Genomic DNA, 23,822 nt, shown 5'->3' with positions numbered 1-23,822 from the left:
TTCCTGGCCATAACAATAAAGCTGCGGTGACAGTCCTCCCTCCCTGAGTGCTGGTTGCTGGTAAATAATAGCAGGGAATGGATGGCCTTGGAGAGCTCTAGGGTTTTTTTGCAGTCACTTCCATGTGGTGGGGAAACGGCGGGGGTGGGGGCATGTTGCATTAGAGCAGAGCTCTGTTCCGTCTAGAGAAGGGATAGCCAATGGATCCTGCAATCCCTGACCACTGACCATGCTAGTTGGGGACAATGGGAGCTGCAGTTCAAAACATTGGCTAGCCTGTTGTAGAGCACAGCATCTTCCTCCTGCCACCCCCTGCGTATGAAACACCCACTTTCCTCTGTCCCAGATTTCTCTCTGCTCCCTGCCTCCATCTACCTGCCCCTGCCCCAAGGTACAGGTACAGTTCTAAGGCCAAGCACTTGGAGGGAGAAACAGCACCTTCCAACTCCCCTTGCAGGCCAACTTCACCATTTGACACACCGCTGCAGCCTTCTAGTTACATAGTGCTGGCTAACATGAAGAAGAAAGTAGAGCCGGGGTGTGTGTGTGATGCACCTCCCTGGTGATTCTGCCCCACTTCCATAGACCAAAGCTGGACTCCCAGCGGCTGCTTCACTGGGCTGCCGTTTGGCATGAGCCGTGGCTCCTGGTGCTCAGCAATGCCTCCTTCCTCTGGGATGTTCTTTTGCCCTGTCTCCCTTCACACTTTATCACCAGACTTGGAAGCACCTGTCAAGACACACCCCTTGGCAGCCATTGCTTTCCCTCCCACTGCTGGGCACTTGCATCCCTTCTCTGCAGCCTCTCTGGAGTTAACATTTACACACACAGAGAGAGAAAGATGCAGTCTCATTTGAGTTTATTTTCCTCTCGCTTCCTGCTACAAGGAGCTTTGTTCAGCCGCCTCTCCGCTCCCCATAATGCCGTGCATGGCCAGAGCTTTCTCTGAGTTGCACATCTTTAAGGGTTTACAGCAGCGAAGAGAAGTCATTATCCTGTTGAAGGGAGGGAGGGAGGGAGGGAGGGAGGGGAGAGAAGCAGTCTCAAAGAGCAGATGTGACTCACGCTCATCCTGGTGCTGACGCCACCCTCTGCAAGCAGGCAGTGGGAGGCTTGGGCAGAGCACTCTGGGGGCCCTGGCTTCCAGCCCCATACCTCCCCCACTTTGTCTGCTCTTTGACCTGAGCCTATAGCCTGGGAGTCTCCGGCTCCCCTGCCCCATCCAGGGCCGTAGCCGGGTGATCTTGCGCCCCTGGCAGAACCGTCCAGGTTGCTCCCCTAGCCACAGACAAATTAGCTCTTCTTTCTGCCTCTCCTCCAACCCTGCCCCCCCCATTCAATTCACCCTCTATTTAAAACCATTTCTTATGAGGCAATAATCAATATTTATATTTATGGACATATTTTTAGCTGATTTTGTGCCCCCCCCCATGCCTGCGCCCCTGGCGGGTGCCCACCTCACCCCCCCCTAGCTATGGCCTTGGCCCCATCGGGCACTAAAATTGCTTATTCTCCCTTCAGAGCTCCAGCCAGAACCCAGGAACTCTTTCCCTTCTTTGCTTTTCATCAGCATTCGACAGTCTCTCTGGGAATAGCAGTTCCTAAATCGGGTACGGCTGCTCCCATTCAGCAAATGGTGCTAATTTCCTTTCACAGCCCAAGCAGAGCTGTGATTGCATCTTGTCAAGCGTGCCGAGGTGTTCTGGATGGCTCTTATTCGTCCCACCCCAGAGGTGGCTGCATCCTTCCGTATGTGTGACAGACAGTCAAAAGGAGGTGAACTGAGGAAGGGATGCAGGCTGGGGAGGAGAGGGGGGATGAGTCCCCCAACTTTGGGGTGGGGCGTTCATCCCTGTGTTCTCAGTTAAAATTTGGTGACCATGCTAGGAGGGTCCAGGAAAGGGATTAGAAAGCTCTAAGCTGTCACTGGCGAAGTAAAGCCAAGTGAGATGCTGACTGGAGGGAGGGGCAGAGGAGCGTAGAGCTCTGAGCCCCTCGGGAGATTAAACTGTTATTAATATTTTGAAGAAACACTGATTCCCTTCTAATGCCGCTGTCGTGGCTGGTTTTTAAGAAAAATATGCAGCATGCTATGGCTGTTGTCTTTATCCTTCTCTTACCCCCAAGGAGCTTACAAGGTCCTCCCACCACCATCTATGTGTATCCTCACAACGACCTTGCAAGGTAGGTTAGGCTGAGATAGGTTGACTCGCTCACAGTCACCCGGTGAGCTTCGTAGCTGACCAGGAATTGAACCTGAGTCTTTCTGGTGCTAGTCTGACATTTAAGAGCTGTGGGGTGTGAGGGCACAATGCCAGGTCTGAGAATGCAGGAAGCAGGACTGGGGAATCTGCACCCTCCAAATATTGCCCTGTACAGCTGTGACCATTGGCCATGCTGACCAGTTCAGCAAGTGCTGGAGGACCACAGGTCCCCTGGCCAGCAGAGAGAATGGGGTCCAAACAGAGATTGTCATTGGCTGCCCAGCATCAGCAGAAGAGAAGGACTTGCGCCGCAGTTGGGAACGCAGTTTGCTCCCTGTGCTGCTCCAGGAGGAAGGGCAGGATCAAAATTCAGTAAACAACAAAGCCATGAAGCTTCCCTTGAGCCTGCTGATACATTCCTCTTTGGCCTGGATTATACTAGTTTGGCTACATGAGGAGCCGCAAAAAGGATCAGATGTAGATAACGCCCCACTTAAAGCCGCAAAGGGAGAGGGACCTGGCCCTGTCTGCTCTCCTGCTGGAACAAGGCCACGTTTTGCTCTCTCTTAATGTATCCCAATGCTTGGCTCCTGCTATTCCAGCCCTTGGCTTTCCGAGTTGGGACCTCCCTTAACCTCAGCCTCTGCTCCTCTTTCTTGTTCCTCTTTCTTGTAAGACGAGACCTGCAGGATTTGGCCAAAGGCCCATGCAGTCCATCTTGGTCTCGCTGTCCAACCAGCTGCCCAGGGGAAGCTCCCAAGCAGGACCTGAGTGCAACAGTGCACTCCCCACTGGGTGATTCCCAGGGATGGCTGCTCAATGGCAGAATGATTTGGACAGAGCTATTGGTTGCTTCTCCTCTAGCTTCCGCCTCCGTTCTTCCAGGAAGTGGGTTTGCTTAATAGCAGTTGGCGGGTTTGGGGTCAGAAGGCCGAGCTGCAGGCAGTGTGCCACAGGGCTGGCTTACCACTTTTTGAAGCAATTGAAGCGCACTGCCATGGGGAAAGTCCATTTTAAGTCCAGAGTTTTGACATTTCCTAATTGCCACTACCAAATAAGGCTGTGTGCCCAACCTGCATGGCCTAGGGCTTTGAGTAGAACCCAAGCGTCCTGCCACCTCCCTCCTTCCACAGCGGAAATTGTGTATCTCACACCCACAGAGGTTCCTGCTGCAGCAAATAGATTTGAAGATTACACATTCAGACAGACGTTGCTCTCGAGTTGGTGCCACTGTGGCACTTATGATGCACTTCTGCATGGGGTGAGGCACCATCATAAAGGTCTGCACACCCCTTAGGAAATATTCTGCACATGCACACATACTTCTCTTTCTGGAAGAAACTGCAAAAAAACCAAACCACAAGTGCACAGAGTTAAACTCCCCCTGCTGATTTATAAGCCCAGGCTCCATAACACACCAGAGGTTTATGCAATGCTACAATAGAATGAATGCAAACAGGCCATTGCATATACCGTATGCACACACCTAAAGGAAATGCATTTGGTTCTAGAATTTTCCAGCTCTACAGCTCCATGCAAATAATCAGCTACATAAAAATGCACAGTTGTTTACAGAGAAGATATGGGAAGGCACGGAATTTCTTAGGAACAGTTGCATTAGTGCAGTCCCTGGTCATTTTGTCCCTTTCTCCCAGCTCCCATCACTTGCCCCTGCTCCAAGCCCCTTCCATGCATCCCTGTATCTTGCTCTCCAGTTGTACCCCTTGATTTACCCGTCACTGCATGTATACAGACACACATATTTGTCTATTTGTTTCCAAGCTGCCTTCATAAGCAGAGTTCTCTGGTATGATGTTCATAGCCCACCATCCTACCCCAGCTGAGTCCTGTTCTTGCCTTTGCTGCCACGGGGAGGAAGGGTTTGCGGATACTGACTTTCTGTTTCTTTTTACAGTGTGATGAGTCCGAGAGGGGGACCTTCAGGTGTCAGGCAGCCCCCAGCATGTCGCTTGACCTGTGTGATCAATATGCCAGATGGGAAGCAAAAATGGGGAGAAATGCCGGCAAACCAAGAAGCCTGTTACAAAAGAAGCAGAAATGGAGATGGCGGGGTGGGCGGGTGGAGAATATAAAGAGCAGCACAACAACACGATCACTCCTCTGATCTGGAGAAAAGCTGCCTGCTAATACCAAATATGAGAGGCAAACGCTGATCATAAAACAAAAGCCATCTATTGAGTCTTCAGAATTGACAATTTGCAGGAGCATACATTGATGTATCCCAAAACTTGCTACCCACAGAGAGTCTCTGTGACAGAAATGCACACAGAGGAGAAAGAGAGAGAGGTCTCTGATATACTAGTCTAAAGGAAGGCAATACACTTTCAGATCCCAACTGGGATAACAGGACTATAACCTCCCCCCGCCTCACACAGGCAGCCCCACCTCTCCTTTCTGGTGGAAAGGCACAAATGCATCAGCAACCGGCTCGCAAACACAAACATGCACCCGTTGGTCCTCCTCTTCCACAGCTGCGGTGGTCGGAGAGGAGCAAAGTGGCGCTTCGCTGCTCGCCCGGGCAGCTCTGCAAATACTTGCTAACATACGAAACTCCCCCCCCCCCCGCCCGGCAGCCACAACCACCTGCTGTGCAAACGTCAGAGAGAAGCAGATGTAAAGGATGTGGCGCAGGTAAGTACAGGTCCCTTGAGGCAGGCAGAGCCACGAAGATGCGCGGCGACTGAGGGACCATTCTCACATGTGCTGATGTGCGTGCATTTGCACGCACGCGCTCACACACACATGCAATATTTCACAGAGCAGGCACACTGCCTCTGACACAAACATACACACACACGTCCACCCTCCCTCTTGCCCTCTCTTTGCCTAAATCACATGTCCCCAGCCTCGGGCTCTCCATGTGTTCCTGGGTCTCTCCTCCCTCGGCGCCCCCCGCCCCAGCAGCCGCTCCCGCCCCTGCTTTCTTCTTCTTGGGCTCTCTGCCAGGCAGGCTGTGCTCACACACTCTGCCAGGGAGCGCAGAGGCAGGCAGCTCCGTGCCATGGCTGAGCCATCCCAAGCTGCCGACCCTGTGCCCCGTGGCAAGCTGTAACGTGGGAACTCATCCCGCCAGCCCCAGGAGGGGGAGGGACGCGCAGCTCCCCCCAGGTAGGAAGCGGGAGGGGGCAGCAGGAGGGCTGGGGGATGGAGGAGTTTGCATTTCGCGGAAGTACGCGGGAGAAGGATGCAGGAATGGATGGACCGCAGGTGGCGCGCAGGGCGTGCACGGAGCTAAGATTGTGACTGGAGACTGGGATGCAGGAGCGCAGGAACCAGAAGTTGGGATACAAGGGTGGGCTAGGATTCTGACCTGGAAATGGGAGAGGCAGCATGCTGGGTGCGCCACAGCTCAAGCGATTCCATTCTTTAGACACCCAGAAAGTTTAGGAGCATCTTTGGGACGGGGCAGAAGTTCCCTCTGGGTTGAGGACAGGGCTGTGAGAAGAGGGCTGCACAGTAAAGGAGAAAGAGCAGAGGCGCTTTGGGTGCTGAGGGAAAGAGGTGAATAAAAGGCACTGGCAGCACCGTATGAGAGCACACGTGCACACAATCAGAAGAAAGGGTTTTTTAAAGCTCCTGCCAATGTATTTGATGCACTCAAACGCCTGGCAGGGCAGTAGGAGCTTTGTAAAAGCTCATTCTACATTTGAACGTCTCTCTCTCTCAAACACACACACACAGGCGGAAATGGACTACAATATAGCTGTATTGGTGTGTTTGTAATTATATATAATTTACACAGTAGAAGTGGGTTCAAACGTGTATGTGTGTGTATGTATCCACATTATTTTGAATCTTTTGTGTCTGTGAAAGATAATGCATCCAGGGATCTCTGCAAATGCATTCATGTGCACTAATGCATACGTATCTCCTGTTTGTATGCTTTTTCTATTGGTTGGTATATGACCACCTATGTGTCTTTGAGCAAGCACATGTGTGAATCAATAGACCATTGTTCTCACCTAGCTACATTTGTGTGCATGGACAGATAGATGTGTTTAGATAGCATGTGCATGCAAGTCACAGGGTTCTTTCCAGTGCCTTGGCAGGAACTTTACAAGTGTGTGTGTGTGTGTGTGTGTGTGTGCGCTGCATTGCTCACAGGGTCTCTCTCTCTCTCACACACACACACACCCACCCACCCACCCCACAAGCATAGTCTTTTACTGCAATCTATTGGATTTAAAATAACAGTCATCAGCTACTACAGTTTATTACAGAAGAAGGATCACAAAATTCAGTTCTGGTGGTGGAGTCAGCATGGTATATGGGGAGTCCACTGGACTTCTGAGAATCAGTAATCCTCATGGTTCTGGAAAGATGATTCCAGGAGACCTGGGACATGATCTTAGTGGCCGGCTTCCTCCCTGACACTCCCTGCCCTTTACTTCAAGAGTTTGAGATCCTCTCCCTTCCACCTCTTAGGAGTCCCAATTCTACACTGACTTCTGTTGCACTATTTTGAAAATAGGACAGACTACCTAGTGGACCTTGTCTCCTAAGAATCTGTTAGCGCTTCTGCTGATACCCTGTGGGTTCTGTGTAGCATTAACAACATCTGATTGATTCATTAGATCAAATAATATTTGCATTATCATGTGTGTGCGTGCGTCTAAACTGTGTTGCACATTCTGTTCCAATAATTCTCAGTTGTCAATTATGACGCTTGGATGTGCAACAAACTGAGGTCTCCAATTCCCTAATCCCTCTGTTCTCACACAATTCTGCTTGTAGAGTTATATCAGGACTAAACATGCATGGAGAATAGGAAAAACCTGTTCTGTAACCCTTCTGGCACATAAGAGTGGTTGTAATGCCTTCTATTCCTTGTTAGGAGATCTTGAGCATGTGCCCTGTTGTGTGCGTGTGTGCTTAGACTTGTGAGTGTGCTGCACAACTGCATGTTGTAAGCGCATGGATTAAACTAACTCAGCTCTGAAAGAGGATAAGATCACAGGGGACTTTTGAATATATATTCTCCCTCTCCCATAATGCTGTGACTGCTCAGGATCACCCAATGAAATTGATTGGCAGTAGATTCAGGACAGACAAAAGAAAGCACTTGTCACATTATTAATTTACAGAATTCATTGCTGGAGGATAAGGTGATGGTTCACTGTCACAGGTAGCTTTGAAGGGAGATCAGATGAATCCAGGGGGATAGATCTATCAAAGGCTAGTGGCCATGGCAGAAACGCTCCACAAAACCTCCATGTTCAGAGGCAGTGCACCACGCAAGGTCAGTTGCTGGGAGGCAGAATCAGGAGGGGGCTCGTGCCTTTGCCCTGGTTTATGCATCTGCCTGACCGCTATGGAAAATGGGATGCAGGACTAAGTGGATTTTTGGTCAGGGCTTCCATTATGCTCTCATGAAGCATCTCCTACCTGCTCAGTCCTGTGCTCCAGGTATGGAAATGTTAAAATTAATCTCATCCAAGCAGAAACATCCTTATATCTCCCCCATTCCTTTCCCCAAAGGCAGAGTTATACAATCTGAGGATCTTTCCTTGAAAACCCTTCTATCAAGTTGTGTGTATTTGCTGTGGAGGCATCAAATGGGACAATGATCAGCAGATCACTTACCTGGGATCACCTGGGTAGTAGAATAAGGATGGACCTTCTCACTGAACTTGGGACATTAGGAAACAATTCTCTGGCATGGTCTCCAACTCTCTTGGACAATCCTATTTGCACCTTCTGTCCTTCGTGGGGAAATGCATGTTCTCTCTTTCTTTTTCTCTCTTTCTTTCTGAGGGGTGCACGGAAGTTAGACTCTCTGGTTTTTAGACAGTAGCCTGTGAGTGCATTCACACTCAGAGCCAGCACAACCTGTTAGGTGAAAATTAACTTTGCTTCCCCTTCCACCCTGGATCCTGGTTTCCTTCTCGACCTCATTAAAGCGTTTCCCAGTCGCATTGTGCATGACTGGTGTGATTCTACAGGGTTTCTGTAAGGATCTCTCTTAGCCCTGTCTGGAGGTGCCAGCTGCACTGAGCCTGAGGATACGCTGCCTCTTAGCTGCCTCTCTTCCCCTTGGAGGGGTTTCCGATGAGCCTGGATTCTCTTGTCCGCAGCAGCAGCCCTGATGCCCTCCAGGTTCAGCCATCCCTGTTCCTGCTAGACCTTCTTCTGGACAGAATAACCCACACAGATCATGTACCCTGACTGGCTTTGCCAATGTGGCAATCTGGTCCAGGCTCAAAGCAGAGAAAGGTCGGGCATGAATTGCCATGAGGAAGCTGCATTCACACTTCAGCCGTGAGCAAGTGGGGCAGCAGAGTGAGCAAGAGAGGAGCCGGACCCCGAGGCTCCTGATCTGGGACTAGGAACATGCCTCACACATATGGCGTGCGGAACATGTTTCCGATGAGGCATCTTGCTTAGGGGAAAAGGCTTAAGAGGTCAGAGATTTTTAGGTTGGAGGTGGGTGGGAAGACAACCAGCTGAGGGGTTTATAGCCATCTATAAAATTAGGAGTGAATGAGTTACTTTCTCTCAGAGCATCGGGCACTGCTTCCCATGCTCGCATGCCTTGGCCACCACAGATCTGACACCCACAGAGGAGAACTTTCCTGTCTCTTCCAAGGCTACCGTGCTTTTTGGGCTGAGTCAATTCTCACATTTACAGCTGCCAGTCAGCAAGTGTAGAGGAACCAAGTGTTGAGAAATGCAGACACATGTGTGAACCAGCCCATCTGCTGAAATTCAGGCCAAACCAAATGGAAAAACTTGTTCACATAACACAGAATAATCCCTTGAGCACACCTGGCCCCCAATTTTATGGGTGTGGGTGTGTTAGCAAGCCCCCTCCAGCACCAAGCAGTCCCCACCTGCCCCACCCTGTGCCCCCCACTGCTTCCCCTCCTAGGGCTGTCACTGCTGCAGTCGCCAACCTCAGCCTCCCCTTTGCAAGGGAAAGGCTTTGCCCAGCAGCCTTGCTGTAATGGAGCAGAGAACTGAGCATCCCCTTAGCCCATTTGAGCACTGTTAGCAGGTGAGGTTGGGAGCAAGCTGGAGCATGCCGGGAAGCTGGGGCCTGGAGCTGGACAACTCTTGGGGGAGTGGCAGCGTCCGTTCTGCTGGACCAGGCCAAGGTGCTTGGCCCTGGCAAATGCGCACTGTGATGGGTCTTGCTGCCAGGCCTGGCTGTGCTGTTGTTCTGCTATTGTTTTGTAGTATCTGTAAATTTTATTTTTAGTACTGTATCTGTAAAAGTTATCCCAGGAGTTGGGATAGCTCAGTCAATTGAGCGTGGGACTCATACTCTTAGGGTCGTGGGTTCAAGCCCCATGTTGAACAAAAGATTCCTGCATTGCAGGGTGTTGGACTAGATGACCCTTGGGGTCCCTTCCAACACTACAATTCTATGATTCTTTTCTAAGCTGTCTTGAGAATGCCTGAAGGGCAGAGTATGCATTTGAGATATCAATGTTCTCTTGTGGTGGGGAATTGGAGAGGCTCTCCAGACCTTGTTGGACTCTAAGTCTCATTATCGCCAGCATGGCCAATGGCCAGGGATGATAGGCTCAACATCTGGAGGGCCAGAGGTTCCCCAGCCCTGGCTTATGGAAGTAATTGCCATGTGATACTAGGTTAAACAGCAAAGCAAATTAAGAACAGGACATCCATGGTCACAGGCTGCTGCTGCTGATACCGTGAATGAAACTGCTGGGAACTGCATTCTGGAGTTTTGAGGTAAAGCGTGGATCACACCCCAACTCAGTTTTTCCACTCTAATCCGGAGAGGCTGTTTAGTGTTTGGAACAACACCTGGAAATCGGTGTCTGGATGAGGGAAAATGAACTGAAGATGAATCCTGAGGAGAGAACTGAGGAGATCTATTTGTCCAGGGCTAGGAGGACAGCATACCTGCCAGCACGCAAAGAAGCAAATGTCTGGTTTGAGGTATCCCTCAATTCCAAATTTTCATTGGAAGCCCAAGTAGCAAGGAGTGCCTTAGCCCACTTCTGGTTGGTGCACCAACTAGGGCTGTTCCTGGACTGAGCTAGCCTGGCCTCAGTGACCTATCTGGGATAGATTACTGCAAAGCAGTCTATGCAGGGCTTTCCTTGAAGATGGTCTGGACACTTCAACTGTGCAGAATTCTGCTACCGCGCTGCCAGTGGAGCAACCTGTAGGGATTATGTAACACCAATTCCAAAATCTATTCACTGGCTGCCTGTGAATTGTTTTTGTTATTTAGTTGTTTAGTCTTGTCCGACTCTTCGTGACCCCCTGGACCAGAGCACGCCAGGCACTCCTGTCTTCAACTGCCTCCCACAGTTTGGTCAAACTCATGCTGGTAGCTATCCAACCATCTTGTCCTCTGTCGTCCCCTTTTCCCAACATCAGGGTCTTTTCCAGGAAGTCTTCTCTTCTCATGAGGTGGCCAAAGTACTGGAGTCTCAGCTTCAGGATCTGTCCTTCCAATGAGCACTCAGGGCTGATTTCCTTCAGAATGGAGAGGTTTGATCTTCTTGCAGTCCATGGGACTCTCAAGAGTCTCCTCCAGCACCATAATTCAAAAGCATCAATTCTTCGGCAATCAGCCTTCTTGATGGTCCAGCTCTCACTTCCATACATCACTACTGGGAAAGCCATAGCTTTAACTATATGGACCTTTGTTGGCAAGGTGATGTCTCTGATTTTTAAGATGGTGTCTAGGTTTATTATTGCTTTTCTCCCAAGGAGCAGGCATCTTTTAATTTCGTGGCTGCTGTCACCAACTGCAGTGATCATGGAACCCAATAAAGTAAAATCTCTCACTGCCTCCATTTCTTCCCCTTCTATTTGCCAGAAGGTGATGGGCCCAGTGGCCATGATCTTCATTTTTTTTGATGTTGAGCTTCAAACTATATTTTGCGCTCTCCTCTTTCACCCTCATTAAAAGATTCTTTAATTCCTCCTCACTTTCTGCCATCAAGGTTGTGTCATCTGCATATCTGAGGTTGTTGATATTTCTTCCGGCAATCTTAATTCATCCAGTCCAGCCTTTCGCATGATGAATTCTGCATATAAGTTAAATAAGCAGGGAGACAATATATAGCCTTGCCGTACTCCTTTCCCAATTTTGAACCAATCAGTTGTTCCATATCCAGTTCTAACTGTAGCTTCTTGTCCCTCATAGAGATTTCTCAGGAGACAGATGAGGTGATCAGGCACTTCAATTTCTTTAAGAACTTGCCATAGTTTGCTGTGGTCGACACAGTCAAAGGCTTTGCATAGTCAATGAAGCAGAAGTAGATGTCTTTCTGGAATTCTCTAGCTTTCTCCATAATCCAGCGCATATTTGCAATTTGGTCTCTGGTTCCTCTGCCTCTTCTAAATCCAGCTTGCACTTCTGGGAGTTCTCGGTCCACATATTGCTTGAGCCTTCCTTGTAGAATTTTAAGCATAACCTTGCTAGCGTGTGAAATGAGTGCAATTGTGCAGTAGTTGGAGCATTCTTTGGCACTGCCCTTCTTTGGGATTGGGATGTAGACTGATCTTCTCCAATCCTCTGGCCACTGCTGAGTTTTCCAAACTTGCTGGCATATTGAGTGTAGCACCTTCACAGCATCATCTTTTAAAATTTTAAATAGTTCAATTGGTATATCATCACTTCCACTGGCCTTGTTATTAGCAGTGCTTTCTAAGGCCCATTTGACTTCACTCTCCAGGATGTCTGGCTCAAGATCAGCATCCACACTACCTGGGGTGTACGAGACAGCCATATCTTTCTGGTATAATTCCTCTGTGTATTCTTGCCACCTCTTCTTGATGTCTTCTGCTTCTGTTACATCCTTACCACTTTTGTCCTTTATTATGGTAATCTTTATACGAAATGTGCCTTTCATATCTCCAATTTTCTTGAACAGATCTCTGGTTCTTCCCATTCTATTGTTTCCCTGTATTTCTTTGCATTGCTCGTTTAAGAAGGCCTCCTTGTCTCTCCTTGCTATTTTTTGGAAATCTGCATTCAATTTCCTGTATCTTTCACTACCTCCCTCGCATTTTGCTTGCCTTCTCTCCCCCGCTATTTGTAAGGCCTTGTTGGACAGCCACTTTGCTTTCTTGCATTTCCTTTTCATTGGGATGGTTTTCGTTGCTGCCTCCTGTATAATGTTGTGAGCCTCCATCCATAGTTCCTCAGGCACTCTGTCCACCAAATCTAAATCCTTAAACCTGTTCCTCACTTCCACTGTGTATTCATAAGGGATTTGATTTAGATTGTATCTTACTGGCCCAGTGATTTTTCCTACTTTCTTCACTTTAAGCTTGAATTTTGCCATAAGAAGCTGATGATCTGAGCCACAGTCAGCTCCAGGTCTTGTTTTTGCTGACTGTATAGAGCTTCTCCATCTTTGGCTGCAGAGAATATAATCAATCTGTTTTCGATGCTGCCCATCTGGTGATGTCCATGTGTAGAGTCGTCTCTTGTGTTGTTGGAAAAGAGTGTTTGTGATGACCAGCTTGTTCTCTTGGCAGAACTCTATTAGCCTTTGTCCTGCTTCGTTTTGATCTCCAAGGCCAAACTTGCCAGTTGTTCCTTTTATCTCTTGACTCCCTACTTTAGCATTCCAATCCCCTATAATGAGAAGAACATCCTTCTTTGGTGTCACTTCTATAAGGTGTTGTAAGTCTTCATAGAACTGGTCAATTTCATTTTCTTCAGCACCAGTAGTTGGTGCATAAACTTGGATTACTGTGATGTTAAAAGGTCTGCCTTGGATTCGTATAGAGATCATTCTATCATTTTTGAGACTGCATCCCAGTACAGCTTTCGCCACTCTTTTGTTGACTATGAGGGCCACTCCATTTCTTTTACAGGATTCTTGCCCACAGTAGTAGATATGATGGTCATCCGTACTGAATTCGCCCATTCCCATCCATTTTACTTCACTGATGCCCAGGATGTCAATATTTATTCTTGCCATCTCATTTTTGGCCACATCCAACTTACCCAGGTTCATGGTTCTTACATTCCAGGTTCCGATGCAATATTTTTCTTTACAGCATTGGACTTTCATTTCGCTTCCAGGCATATCCGCAACTGAGCGACCTTTTGGCTTTGGCCCAGCCGCTTCATCAGCTCTGAATCTACTTGTACTTGTCCTCCGCTCTTCCTCAGTAGCATGTTGGACGCCTTCCGACCTGAGGGGCTCATCTTCCAGCGTCATGACTTTTATATGCCTGTTGTCTTTGTCCATTGAGTTTTCTTGGCAGGGATACTGGAGTGGCTTGCCGGTTCCTCCTCCAGGTGGATCACGTTTGGTCAAAACTCTCCACTATGACCTGTTCATCTTGGGTGCCCTGCTCGGCATCGTTCATGGCTTCTCTGAGTTATTCAAGCCCCTTTGCCATAGCAAGGCAGTGATCCATGAAGGGGACGTGATCCATGAAGGGGCCTGTGAATTACCTTGCATTATTTAATATTGCTATTAGCCTCTAACTATGGGACACAGGTGGTGCTATGGGACTTGATCAGTGCCTAGGACTTGCTGATCGTATGGTTGGCGGTTCGAATCCCCGCGGCGGGGTGCGCTCCCGTTGCTCGGTTCCAGTGCCTGCCAACCTAGCAGTTCGAAAGCACCCCCGGGTGCAAGTAGATAAATAGGGACCACTTTATAGCGGGAAGGTAAACGGTGTTCCGTGTGCTGCTCTGGTGCCGGTTCGCTGGAGCAGCTTCGTCACGCTGGCCACGTGACCCGGAAGTGTCTGCGGACAGCGCTGGCTCCTGGCCTCTAGAGTGAGATGAGCGCACAACCCTAGAGTTTGTCAAGACTGGCCCATGTGGGCAGGGGTACCTTTACCTTTTTTTAAAATGAAATATTCATTAAAGTTTTACAAAGACATAAATACAAAAATACATGAAAAAATAAAAATACAACATACAAAAGACAAAAAGGAAATAAGAAAAAAATAAAAACAAATCCATTTTTTATAACTTTAAACTCATTTGCTTGTTTCCTTGACCTCCTCTCACCTCCCCTTTTTGTAATCCCATTTACATAATCAAATCAGCAAATTCTTGCCCTCTTTCATTTATCTTAACTCTATATCTTGACATATTATAACTCTATATTTCCATCCATTATCAATTCATTTTTGCATATTCTTAATAACTTTGTTGCTAATGCCACTTATTTTCAATCCAACATCATTTTAACATTCATTAATTTTACAGTGTTTCTGCAAATAGTCTTTAAATTTCTTCCAGTCTTCTTCCACCAACTCTTCTCCCAGGTCTCGGATTCTGCCAGTCATTTCCGCCAATTCCATATAGTCCATCACCTTCATCTGCCACTCTTCCAGGGTGGGTAGATCTTGTGTCTTCCGATACTTTGCAGTAAGTATTCTTGCTGCTGTTGTTGCATACATGAAAAAAGTTCTGTCCTTCTTTGGCACCAGTTGGCCGACCATGCCCAGGAGGAAGGCCTCTGGTTTCTTCAGGAAGGTATATTTAAATACCTTTTTCATTTCATTATAGATCATCTCCCAGAAAGCCTTAATCTTTGGGCACGTCCACCAAAGGTGAAAGAATGTACCCTCAGACTCTTTGCATTTCCAACATTTATTATAAGGCAGGTGATAAATTTTAGCTAGCTTGACTGGGGTCATGTACCACCTGTATATCATTTTCATAATATTCTCTCTCAAGGCATTACATGCCGTAAATTTCATACCGGTGGTCCACAACTGTTCCCAGTCAGCAAACATAATGTTATGACCAATGTCTTGTGCCCATTTAATCATAGCAGATTTAACCGTTTCATCCTGAGTGTTCCATTTCAGCAGCAAGTTATACATTCTTGAAAGTTTCTTAGTTTTGGGATCTAACAGTTCTGTTTCCAATTTTGATTTTTCCACCTGGAAGCCAATTTATTTGTCCAAATTATAGGCCTCTCTTATTTGATAATAATGAAGCCAGTCTCGCACTTTATCTTTTAATTTCTCAAAACTCTGCAATTTCAATTTGTCTCCTTCTTGTTCCAATATTTCCCAATATTTCGGCCATTTGGCCTCCATATTGAGCTTTTTCTGAGCCTTTGCTTCCATTGGTGACAACCACCTTGGTACCTTTACCTTTACCTTTATTAGCCTCTAAAGCCCTGAACGACTTGGGACCCAGGTACCTAAATGGATGTCTGTCCCTATCCTGTTCACCACGTGCCATGGGGTCAGCTGGAGAGATCCTGTTTGCAGTCTCACCCCCCACCCCTGAGACACTAGGAGGGTGACCTGTCCCATCAGGGCATTTTCTGTGGTGGCTCCCCAATTCTGAAACTTTTTCCTTGGGGAAATACCATTGGCCTCTATAGTGGATTGAAACTAAAGATTGTTTTATTTCACCAGGCATTTGGTTGAAGAGTATTTACTATTGTATTTAACTGATCTGCTACTCTCTTGTCTACTCTGTAGCTCATGGGATTTTATTGATTTTATAGTAGTTTTATTTATATTTCTTTTTTTTGTTTCCCATTTACACACATACATTTTCATGCCTGTTGTAAGTCATATTGGGCTCCATATTTGAGGGAAAGTGTGGCCTTCAAGGCACACTCGCATCATATATGCAAAGCCCATGGCTACCCTGCTCCCAATAATCCTGGGAACTGTAGTGGATTAAGGGTGCTGGGAATTATAGCTCTGTGCAGGGTAAAGCCATGACTGTTAAAGTGGTATAAATGGGCTTTCAATGTATGGTGTGGATTTGACTTTGTCTAACAAACAAATTATTCAATTTTTCTTTTAGGATCTAGGACTCAGGTGGGAATTTGAACAGAATATAGTCATAGAAGTAGTTCTGGTTGTAGCAATAGGCACTCATTGCACTTAGAAAATGAAAAATACTTCACAGACGTTACCTGAGTAATCCTTACAACTATTCTGTAAGATAGGTCAATATTATAATCCCCACTCTGAACAAGAAAGGGAATGAGGTTAAGGCCAGAAATAAACAACAGCCTGTTATTGTTTTTCCAGAGAGTTGAAGGCAGTTTGAAAGAGAGACCACTATTCACTTTTTTAAAGAAGAGAATAAAAATATAAAATTGAAAGATTTGTTAAATTACTTTCTTATTGCCGCAAGTCCACCAGTTGCCCAAATATGGAAAACATAAACACCTCATTGTGGTGGAGTAATATATGGAAAAATGCAGGACATTAAAAACTTATATGGTACACCCATTTTTTTAAAGGAAAAACATGTTGTCTCAGTTTGGTGGGATTTATGTAAATGAATACATTAAAAAAGAAAAAATACATTTGTCTCTTCTTGACGTAGGTGACCCTGTGGTCTAAACCACAGAGCCTAGAGCTTGCCGATCAGAAGGTCAGTAGTTCAAATCTCTGTGATGGGGTGAGCTCCCGTTGCTCGGTCCCTGCTCCTGCCAACCTAGCAGTTTGAAAGCATGAAGTGCAAGTAGATAAATAGGTACCGCTCCGGCGGGAAGGTAAACGGCGTTTCCGTGCGCTGCTCTGGTTCGCCAGAAGCAGCTTAGTCATGCTGGCCACATGACCTGGAAAAACTGTCTGTAGACAAATGTCGGCTCCCTCAGCCAGTAAAGCTACAACCCCAAAGTCCTCTGCAACTGGATTTAATGGTCAGGGGTCCCTTTACCTTTACGAGCCTCTCATGAAATTTGGGATAAGGACACCTAATTGCTTGAAAAAGTTTCTTGATGTAATATAGAGCCTTTTATTATTGGTACTCCTTAGGTCTCTGATAGTTTCAGTTGTGGGTCTATGTTTCTGTATATTTTTAAAGTCATATGTGCCACACTTCTTGCTCTCATTTCTTATGACTGTACTCTCCACTTACCTGTCTGCATCTTATTGCAAATATCCGAATAAGCAGCTTTATCATTTCTTCTTGTGAATATAACATCCTATGTCAGCCTTGGTTTGGTTTGGTTTAGTTTTTATGTGTTTGTCTCATGAAGTTTTATTTTGTTATCAGAAAAAAAGAAATGAAATGAAATGAAAAGAAAAGAAAAGAAAAGAAAAGAAAAGAAAAGAAAAGAAAAGAAAAGAAAAGAAAGAGGGATCACTATTCATAGTGTGTGCATTTCCCCTACTTCTGCTTCTGGTAAACAGGTTTGGGAGGTTTTTGGCATTGTTTGGAAAGCTTGCAACACCTGTTCAAACCAAAAGGACAAAGGAAATATATGACTGCACCACAAGGAGCAAAACCAACTAGAATCCCACTATTAAGTCTCTTCAAAACTTCTGTCCGTCCCATCTTAGAGAAGGTGGTTTCTTTAAGGCTGTCTGGTGAACTTATTGTGGGAATGTTCAGGGGTGCAGGAGAGGATATATTGTGAGATTATATCCTAATCCAACTTGTACTAACAAGTTCCCAAAATATCAGCAGAGTTTATGACATTCCCCTTTTAGTTCGCAAACATAAACAACTTTATTCAACCACCTAGAGTCCCAGCTTGAAACGTAGTTTCTGGAAACTCTCTCTTGGTAGGGGTTTCGTCAGGATGTCAGCAGTCATCTCTTGGGTGCTGCAGTAGGATAGCTCCACAAGTTCATCCTGGATCATCTGGCGTATGTAGTGGTATTTAACCCCAATGTGTTTTGTTCTGGCCAGGAACTTCTCACTCTGCGTCAGCTTCAGGCAACTTTGATTGTCCTCTAGCAAGCTGACAGGCCCTTTTCTCACCAACCCAAAGTCCTTTATGAGTTGATCAAGCCAGGTGATCTCTCTGCAGGCTTCTGTTGCTGCAACGTATTCTGATTCTGTGGAAGATAATGCTACACAGCTCTGTTTATAACTGCCCCATGAAACAGGTCCATCACCAAACATGAAAACATGACCACTTGTTTATTTATAATCAGCATTATCCCCAGCCCAATCCGCATCAGTATACCCAACCAACTGAGGGTCTCTGACGGCTGGTGACCTTGATTTACAATTCATGGTACCCTTAAAATATCGCACCACCCTCTTTACACCTGCCCAATCATGCTCAGTGGGAGAATTCACTTTTCTGCTAAGAATCCCCACAGCATTAGCTAAGTCAGGTCTACATGTGGTAACTAAATACAAAAGTTTACCAATCGCCGACCTGTAGTCATTGTTGTCTGGCAACTGCTTCGAATCCTGCTGATTCTTCAGGAAGTCAGTAGCCATCGGTGTAGCAACTGGATGTGCGTCTTGCATCTGCATGTGCTCAATCAGCTCGTGGATCTTCTGTCTTTGGTGGGAAGAAATGAGCCGTCCTCTTCTCTTTCCACCTGGATCCCGAGGTAGTACTGGACATCTCCTAGCTCCTTGACTTCCACCTCTTTGCTAAGGTGTTTTACTATCTGTGTATAGTCTTTCTCACTTGCTGTGGCAATAATCAGGTCATCAACAAATGCTAAGATATATGAGAATTGTCCATTATTTGACTTACTGTACAGACACTTGTCAGCGTCGCCTTGCTTGTACCCAAGTTGCATCAGCATTTTATGCAACTTCTGGTTCCAGGCTCTAGCAGCCTGCTTAAGTCCATAAAGTCCTTTCTGGAGTTTGCACACTAAATGTGCCTCATGTGGTTTCACAAAACCTTTGGGCTGTTTTATGTAAATTTCCTCAGAAATCTGCCCATGTAGAAAAGTGGTAGCAATGTCTGTGTTTCACTCTCATTTTCTTGGAGGCTGCAATGCTTAAAAGCATTCTTACGCTGCTGTACCTCACGGTTGGTGCAAAACTTCATCATAGTCTTCACCAAAACGCTGTGTAAATCCCTGTACTACAAGTCTAGCTTTGCAGCGCTGCACTTCTCCTTCTGACCCCTTCTTAACCTTGAAAACCCATTTACCCATTTACTGCCAATGGCCTTCTTCTGAGGCAGCTCAGTGAGTGTCCAGGTCTTGTTCTGATGCAGTGCATCCATCTCCTCCTGCACGGCCTTCCTCCAGAGACTGGCTTCTGCAGCTGGCATCTCCTGTATCTCTTCCCAAGTGGAAGGTTCCTGTGGAAATGCCAACCCTGCAAAGTAGGACAACCATAATGGTGGGACACCTTTGTTGGTTCCTGACCTCTGGTTCTGCGACCGCATCAGCTTTCTCATCCTCCTCCAACGCAGGCATGTCCCCATCTGAGTCCTCCTCTTCGTCTCTGGTGCCGCCAGGGGTCTGGTCCTTCTGGTGCGTCCTCTGCGCCTTCTGGTGTAGGGGGCGCTGTAACACTCGAAGGCAGATTAGTACTTTGTGGGGTCTCAAAAGGGAAATATACAAATTCTTGAGTCCTTTCTGACTCATCGGAAGAATCCACAACAGTGTTCTTAGTGTCTACTTTTCCATATTCATCAACATAAACTGCATGGTATGCATTTGTCTTACCAGTTTGTAAGTCCAAAATTCTATATCCTTTGCCTCCAGAGGTGTATCCCACCAGGATATCTGCTTTTGCCCTGGAGTCAAGCTTGTGTCTGTGTTCCTTGGGCACGTGGAAGTAACACGGACTTCCAAACACACGTATGTGCGACAGATTGGGAGCTTTCCCATGCCAAAGTTCAAATGGTGTGCGCTCTGCACCTTTAGTTGGCAGTCTATTCTGCAAATAGACCGATGTGTATACTCCTTTGGTCCACAGCTTCTGTGGCAAACATGCATCCTTTAGCATGCACCTTGTCATATCCATAATGGACCTAAATTTTCTCTCAGCTATGGCATTCTGCTGTGGTGTGTAAGGAATTGTGGTTACGTGTGCAATTCCTTCCTTGGCCAGGAGAGCCTGCATTTCATTTGAGCAGTACTCACCTCCATTGTCGCTCACTAGCACAGCTGGAGCTCTCTGGAATTTGTTCTTGACCATAGCAATGTATTCCTGGAGCTCAATACTGGGCCCATAACCCTTTGTGGGAATGTTCAGGGGTGCAGGAGAGGATATATTGTGAGATTATATCCTAATCCAACTTGTGCTAACAAGTTCCCAAAATATCAGCAGAGTTTATGACATTCCCCTTTTAGTTCGCAATGGTTAACGTCTGCACAGGTTCGCTAGAACCACTATAATAATTACTCTGGTAATTTCCCCTTTTGTTCCCTCTTAAAATACAAGACACAACACAGTCTTTATAAAAGTATAAAAGAGTTTACTCACGTTCTGTTCACAATATGATCCCAGAAGGCAGACAGCTTAAAAAAGGTAAAATACACTCAGAATCTATCTTATAGGAAGATAGTACTGTCCTCTCTTGGCTGAGAGCCAAGAGGGCATGTTGCTCCTTCAGAAGATGAAAATGAGAGAGAGAGATATGGTTGCCTGCCCTGTGCTTTTATCATTTACCTGCACAGGTGAGACCACACCCACCTCTGGTCACATGCGGAGGAAGTCCGTCCCCAGGAGGTTTACCTGCTTGCTAGACAGACATCCCTCCCCATGTTCTAACATGTACACTCTAGGAATGTTGTCATTGACTGCTCCTGTGTTTACATCCCACACTTATGGCAAAAGGTGGGATTTGAAACTAAAGATTTGGCTAGCTTGGTTAAGGAGGTTAGAAAGGAAAATATGCACCACAATCTTGGAACAGTAAGAGATATAAGGGGTCTCAGCATCCCCCTTGGCTTTGGCTCTCTTGGAACAAAGGTGACTGCAGGCATCTGGTGTTTCCTGCTGCATTAGGAGGGGTTTTCTACACATAGACATATAGGCTGAGCAGTTGGAAGAAACCATGGCATTAATATTCCTATTGATCCTGTCTAAGCAGGAGATAACCAGAGCATGCACCACTCTGGCCAGACAGTCTGCGGGCAGGGAGGGTCTCATCCTGCGTACCAGATGGAGCTGGTAGACAGCTGCCCTGGACACAGAATAGAACTCTCCCTCCATGGACAGCTGTGAGTCCAAAATGACTCACAGGCTGCGCACCTGGTCCTTCAGGGGCACAGTTACCCCATTCAGAACCAGGGAGTCCCCCACACCAGCCCACCCCCTGTCCCCCAAGAACAGTACTTCTGTCTTGTCGGGATTCAACCTCAATCCATTAGCCACCATCCATCCTCCCACTGCCTCCAGACACTCACACAGGACTTTCACCACCTTCACTGGTTCCGATTTAAAAGAGGTAGAGCTAGGTATCATCTGCATACTGATGAACACCAGCCCAACCCCCCTGATGATCTCTCCCAGAGGCTTCATATAGATGTTAAAAAGCATGGGGGGGGGGGGAGAGAGAAAGAGAGAAAGAGAGAAAGAGAGAAAGAGAGAAAGAGAGAAAGAGAGAAAATCAGGGGATGCATTAGGAGAAAGCTGGCATACAAATAGAAAATCCTATTATCTGATTCTGCATATTAGTTGTTGTCTGCTATATTTGTGGTAAATACTGAAGCACATCCACTAAATACAGTTTTCTTGTTCTGGTACCAGATTCCACACACACCCTACAATATAGAGAACTTGAAATGTTTGTAATATTTGGCAAATAAATGTACATTTTATTTAATATTTATTTCATAAAATTTATACGTTGCTTGATTGCAAGAAAAGAAAAGAAAGAAAACCAACCCACAAAGTGGTTTACAAAAAGATAAAACAATAGAATCATAGAATCATAGAGTTGGAAGAGACCACAAGGGCCATCGAGTCCAACCTCCTGCCAAGCAGGAAACACCATCAGAGCGAAGAAAAATGTACAGCCAAGAAAAATGTACAGCCTGACTTCAAATCATATAAAGTCAAAGGCCAAGGTCCCTGCTTGTTTACTTAGCACCATCGATGTTCATGGCACTCTATAGAGGCCGGGGTGTGTGTGACTACCATGTGATATTTGTTTTCCTCCAAGAGCAGCCAGCAGCGGCACCTGCAACCCCTGCCGTGTGATATGCCAAACGGCATTTGAAAGAGGGTGCAATTTCAAAAGCAATAAGTGTTGCAGCACGCGAGAGGGTCAGGTGTTTCAAAGAAGAGAGAAAAGGCTTTAGAATTCCAGTTTGGTTAGATACAGCTTTCTTGTATGAACCTGAGAAGTTCCAGGAGATTTCCTTCCCATTGTCTCCAAGATTCATGAATGGGACCTGCCACTGATCATCCTTCATAGAAGGGTTTTCATGCTGTCTCCTCTGTGGCCCCAGCAGAAGGTGGCGCTCTCCCGCCCAGTGCAAATGGGGTAGCCAAGGAGGTACCTCTGTCTGTGTGTGCATGCATAAAGATGTATAGGAGGGTAGCTAGTAAGGGAGCCCAGGTTTGGAAGGGATCTCCCGTGCCATGGGGTGCCTTGGCCACCCTTGTATCCCAGGGTTTATGTTTTCCAGTGGAGTCATAACATGCCTAATGAAGAGGCCCCCCTGCTTAGTCACAAAATACAGCCATCTGCTTACAAAATACTTACTGGTTGTGCTGGTATGCAGATTTGCATTTCTGTCTCCAGTGGGGGGGGGGGGGTTGTGTGCAAAATATCTATATACAGATGCACCACATTGTGTGTGTTCATTTTGAGATCCGGCAACTGTTCACGGCTTGGTGCCTCAGTGCACCCTCCCTTGGGTTTGTGGCGTGGCATCTTTGTGCAGCTAAGCATGGTTGCTTATGCCTATCTGCATGTAAATTGCCTTTTTGTCCGTGAGACACTTGCGCTGCCTAAGCCGGGACGAAGCCTGGTATGTGCACAGAGGCATGCCCTCAGCGGTGTGTGCGCACTTTGTGGGGCATGTGAATGTGGCACTGGCACAGATGCCAGTCTTGACACAGATGTTCATGCTGTGTGGCCATTTGTGTGCCTGAGCATCCCCCTCCCCTGCACCTTGGCACTTTGACGGAAAAACTCACAGGCATTCCTTGGTTCCCTATCTGTGTGTCAGGTGGGCCTCTACTGGTTTTGCATCTCCTGTTGCAAACAACACAAGGTAGGGTGTGAGCAAGTGCCTGTCTCTCTCGCTGACTGCGTGTGTCTCCTGCTGGATGTGCCTGGGCCTTCCTTCCATCCTCGCCTGTTAAGGTACCTGACACTAACGGTGCTTTGCTGGGTTGCCATGGCAATGCCTGCCTTCTTGGAGGTTACAGCCTGGGTAACAGGGTTACGAGAACTTCCCACAGGCTCGCTCTCTGGCAGCAACAGGTTCTGAGCAGCTGAGGCTGAGAAACCCAGGGGAGGTAGGGGGGGTCTTCAGCAGGAGACGTTGAAGGAGGTTGTCTGATGGGACAGGGGCAGCAGAAGAAGAGAGGGGCAGGCGTGGCTGCACAATCTTTTGTCTCCATCTAAGCAGCAGTCCACCCTCAGAATCGTATGCAGACTATGGCTGCCCTGTGGGGATAATCACATCAAAAGCTCCTCTGATCTCCTCTCTTCCTTCCCCTCCTTATTCTCTCTCCTGCGCTCCCTCTTCTGCAAATTCATCCCTGGCGGCTGTTTCTCCAGGTTCCTTCATGGTTTTTTAAGAGGGTACAAATAATTTTTTCACCTTCTCCTCTGCTTCTTCTGGTCATAAAGTGATGAAGCTATCAGTCCCCAGTTGTACGCATACACCGCAAGCAGCCATGCACACTCCCTCGTCCCAAGCCACACACTGTGATCACCCCCCCCCATAAAACCCACAGCTGGGGATGAGCTAATTGTCTTCCAAGTGTGGCACTGCCCCCTCGTGGCATGTGGGCAACTCCACAGCCACCCCTAGGAA

At 47.0% G+C, this 23,822-nt stretch overlaps 1 protein-coding gene and 1 pseudogene across 3 annotated transcripts in view; one reads left to right on the top strand and one right to left on the bottom strand.

Moving 5' to 3' along the window:
* The first annotated feature begins 4,830 nt into the window (after window positions 1–4,830).
* Window positions 4,831–23,822, top strand: part of LOC310834931 (caM kinase-like vesicle-associated protein) — a 54,484-nt gene continuing 35,492 nt past the window's right edge. The window contains exon 1 of one of the 2 annotated variants that reach the window (XM_083719494.1): window positions 4,831–4,856. In XM_083719494.1, the coding sequence (XP_083575620.1) occupies window positions 4,846–4,856 (11 nt within the window). In that variant the 5' untranslated portion in view covers window positions 4,831–4,845. Of the gene's footprint in view, window positions 4,857–5,149; window positions 5,334–23,822 lie in introns of those variants that run through there. The other variant, XM_083719495.1, reaches the window with a different exon arrangement.
* Window positions 8,561–16,941, bottom strand: LOC310835441 (craniofacial development protein 2 pseudogene; annotated as a pseudogene). The gene is made up of 3 exons (XR_014568641.1): window positions 15,297–16,941; window positions 12,013–13,642; window positions 8,561–8,604 (listed from the first exon to the last, which is right to left on the bottom strand). The product of XR_014568641.1 is annotated as a craniofacial development protein 2 pseudogene (transcript).

Source organism: Podarcis gaigeae, assembly GCF_964106915.1.
Source record: "Podarcis gaigeae genome assembly, chromosome: 17".
Lineage (NCBI taxonomy): Eukaryota > Metazoa > Chordata > Lepidosauria > Squamata > Lacertidae > Podarcis > Podarcis gaigeae.
The sequence above is the reverse complement of the archived record's forward strand: the minus strand, read 5'-3'. Positions and strand labels throughout refer to the sequence as shown.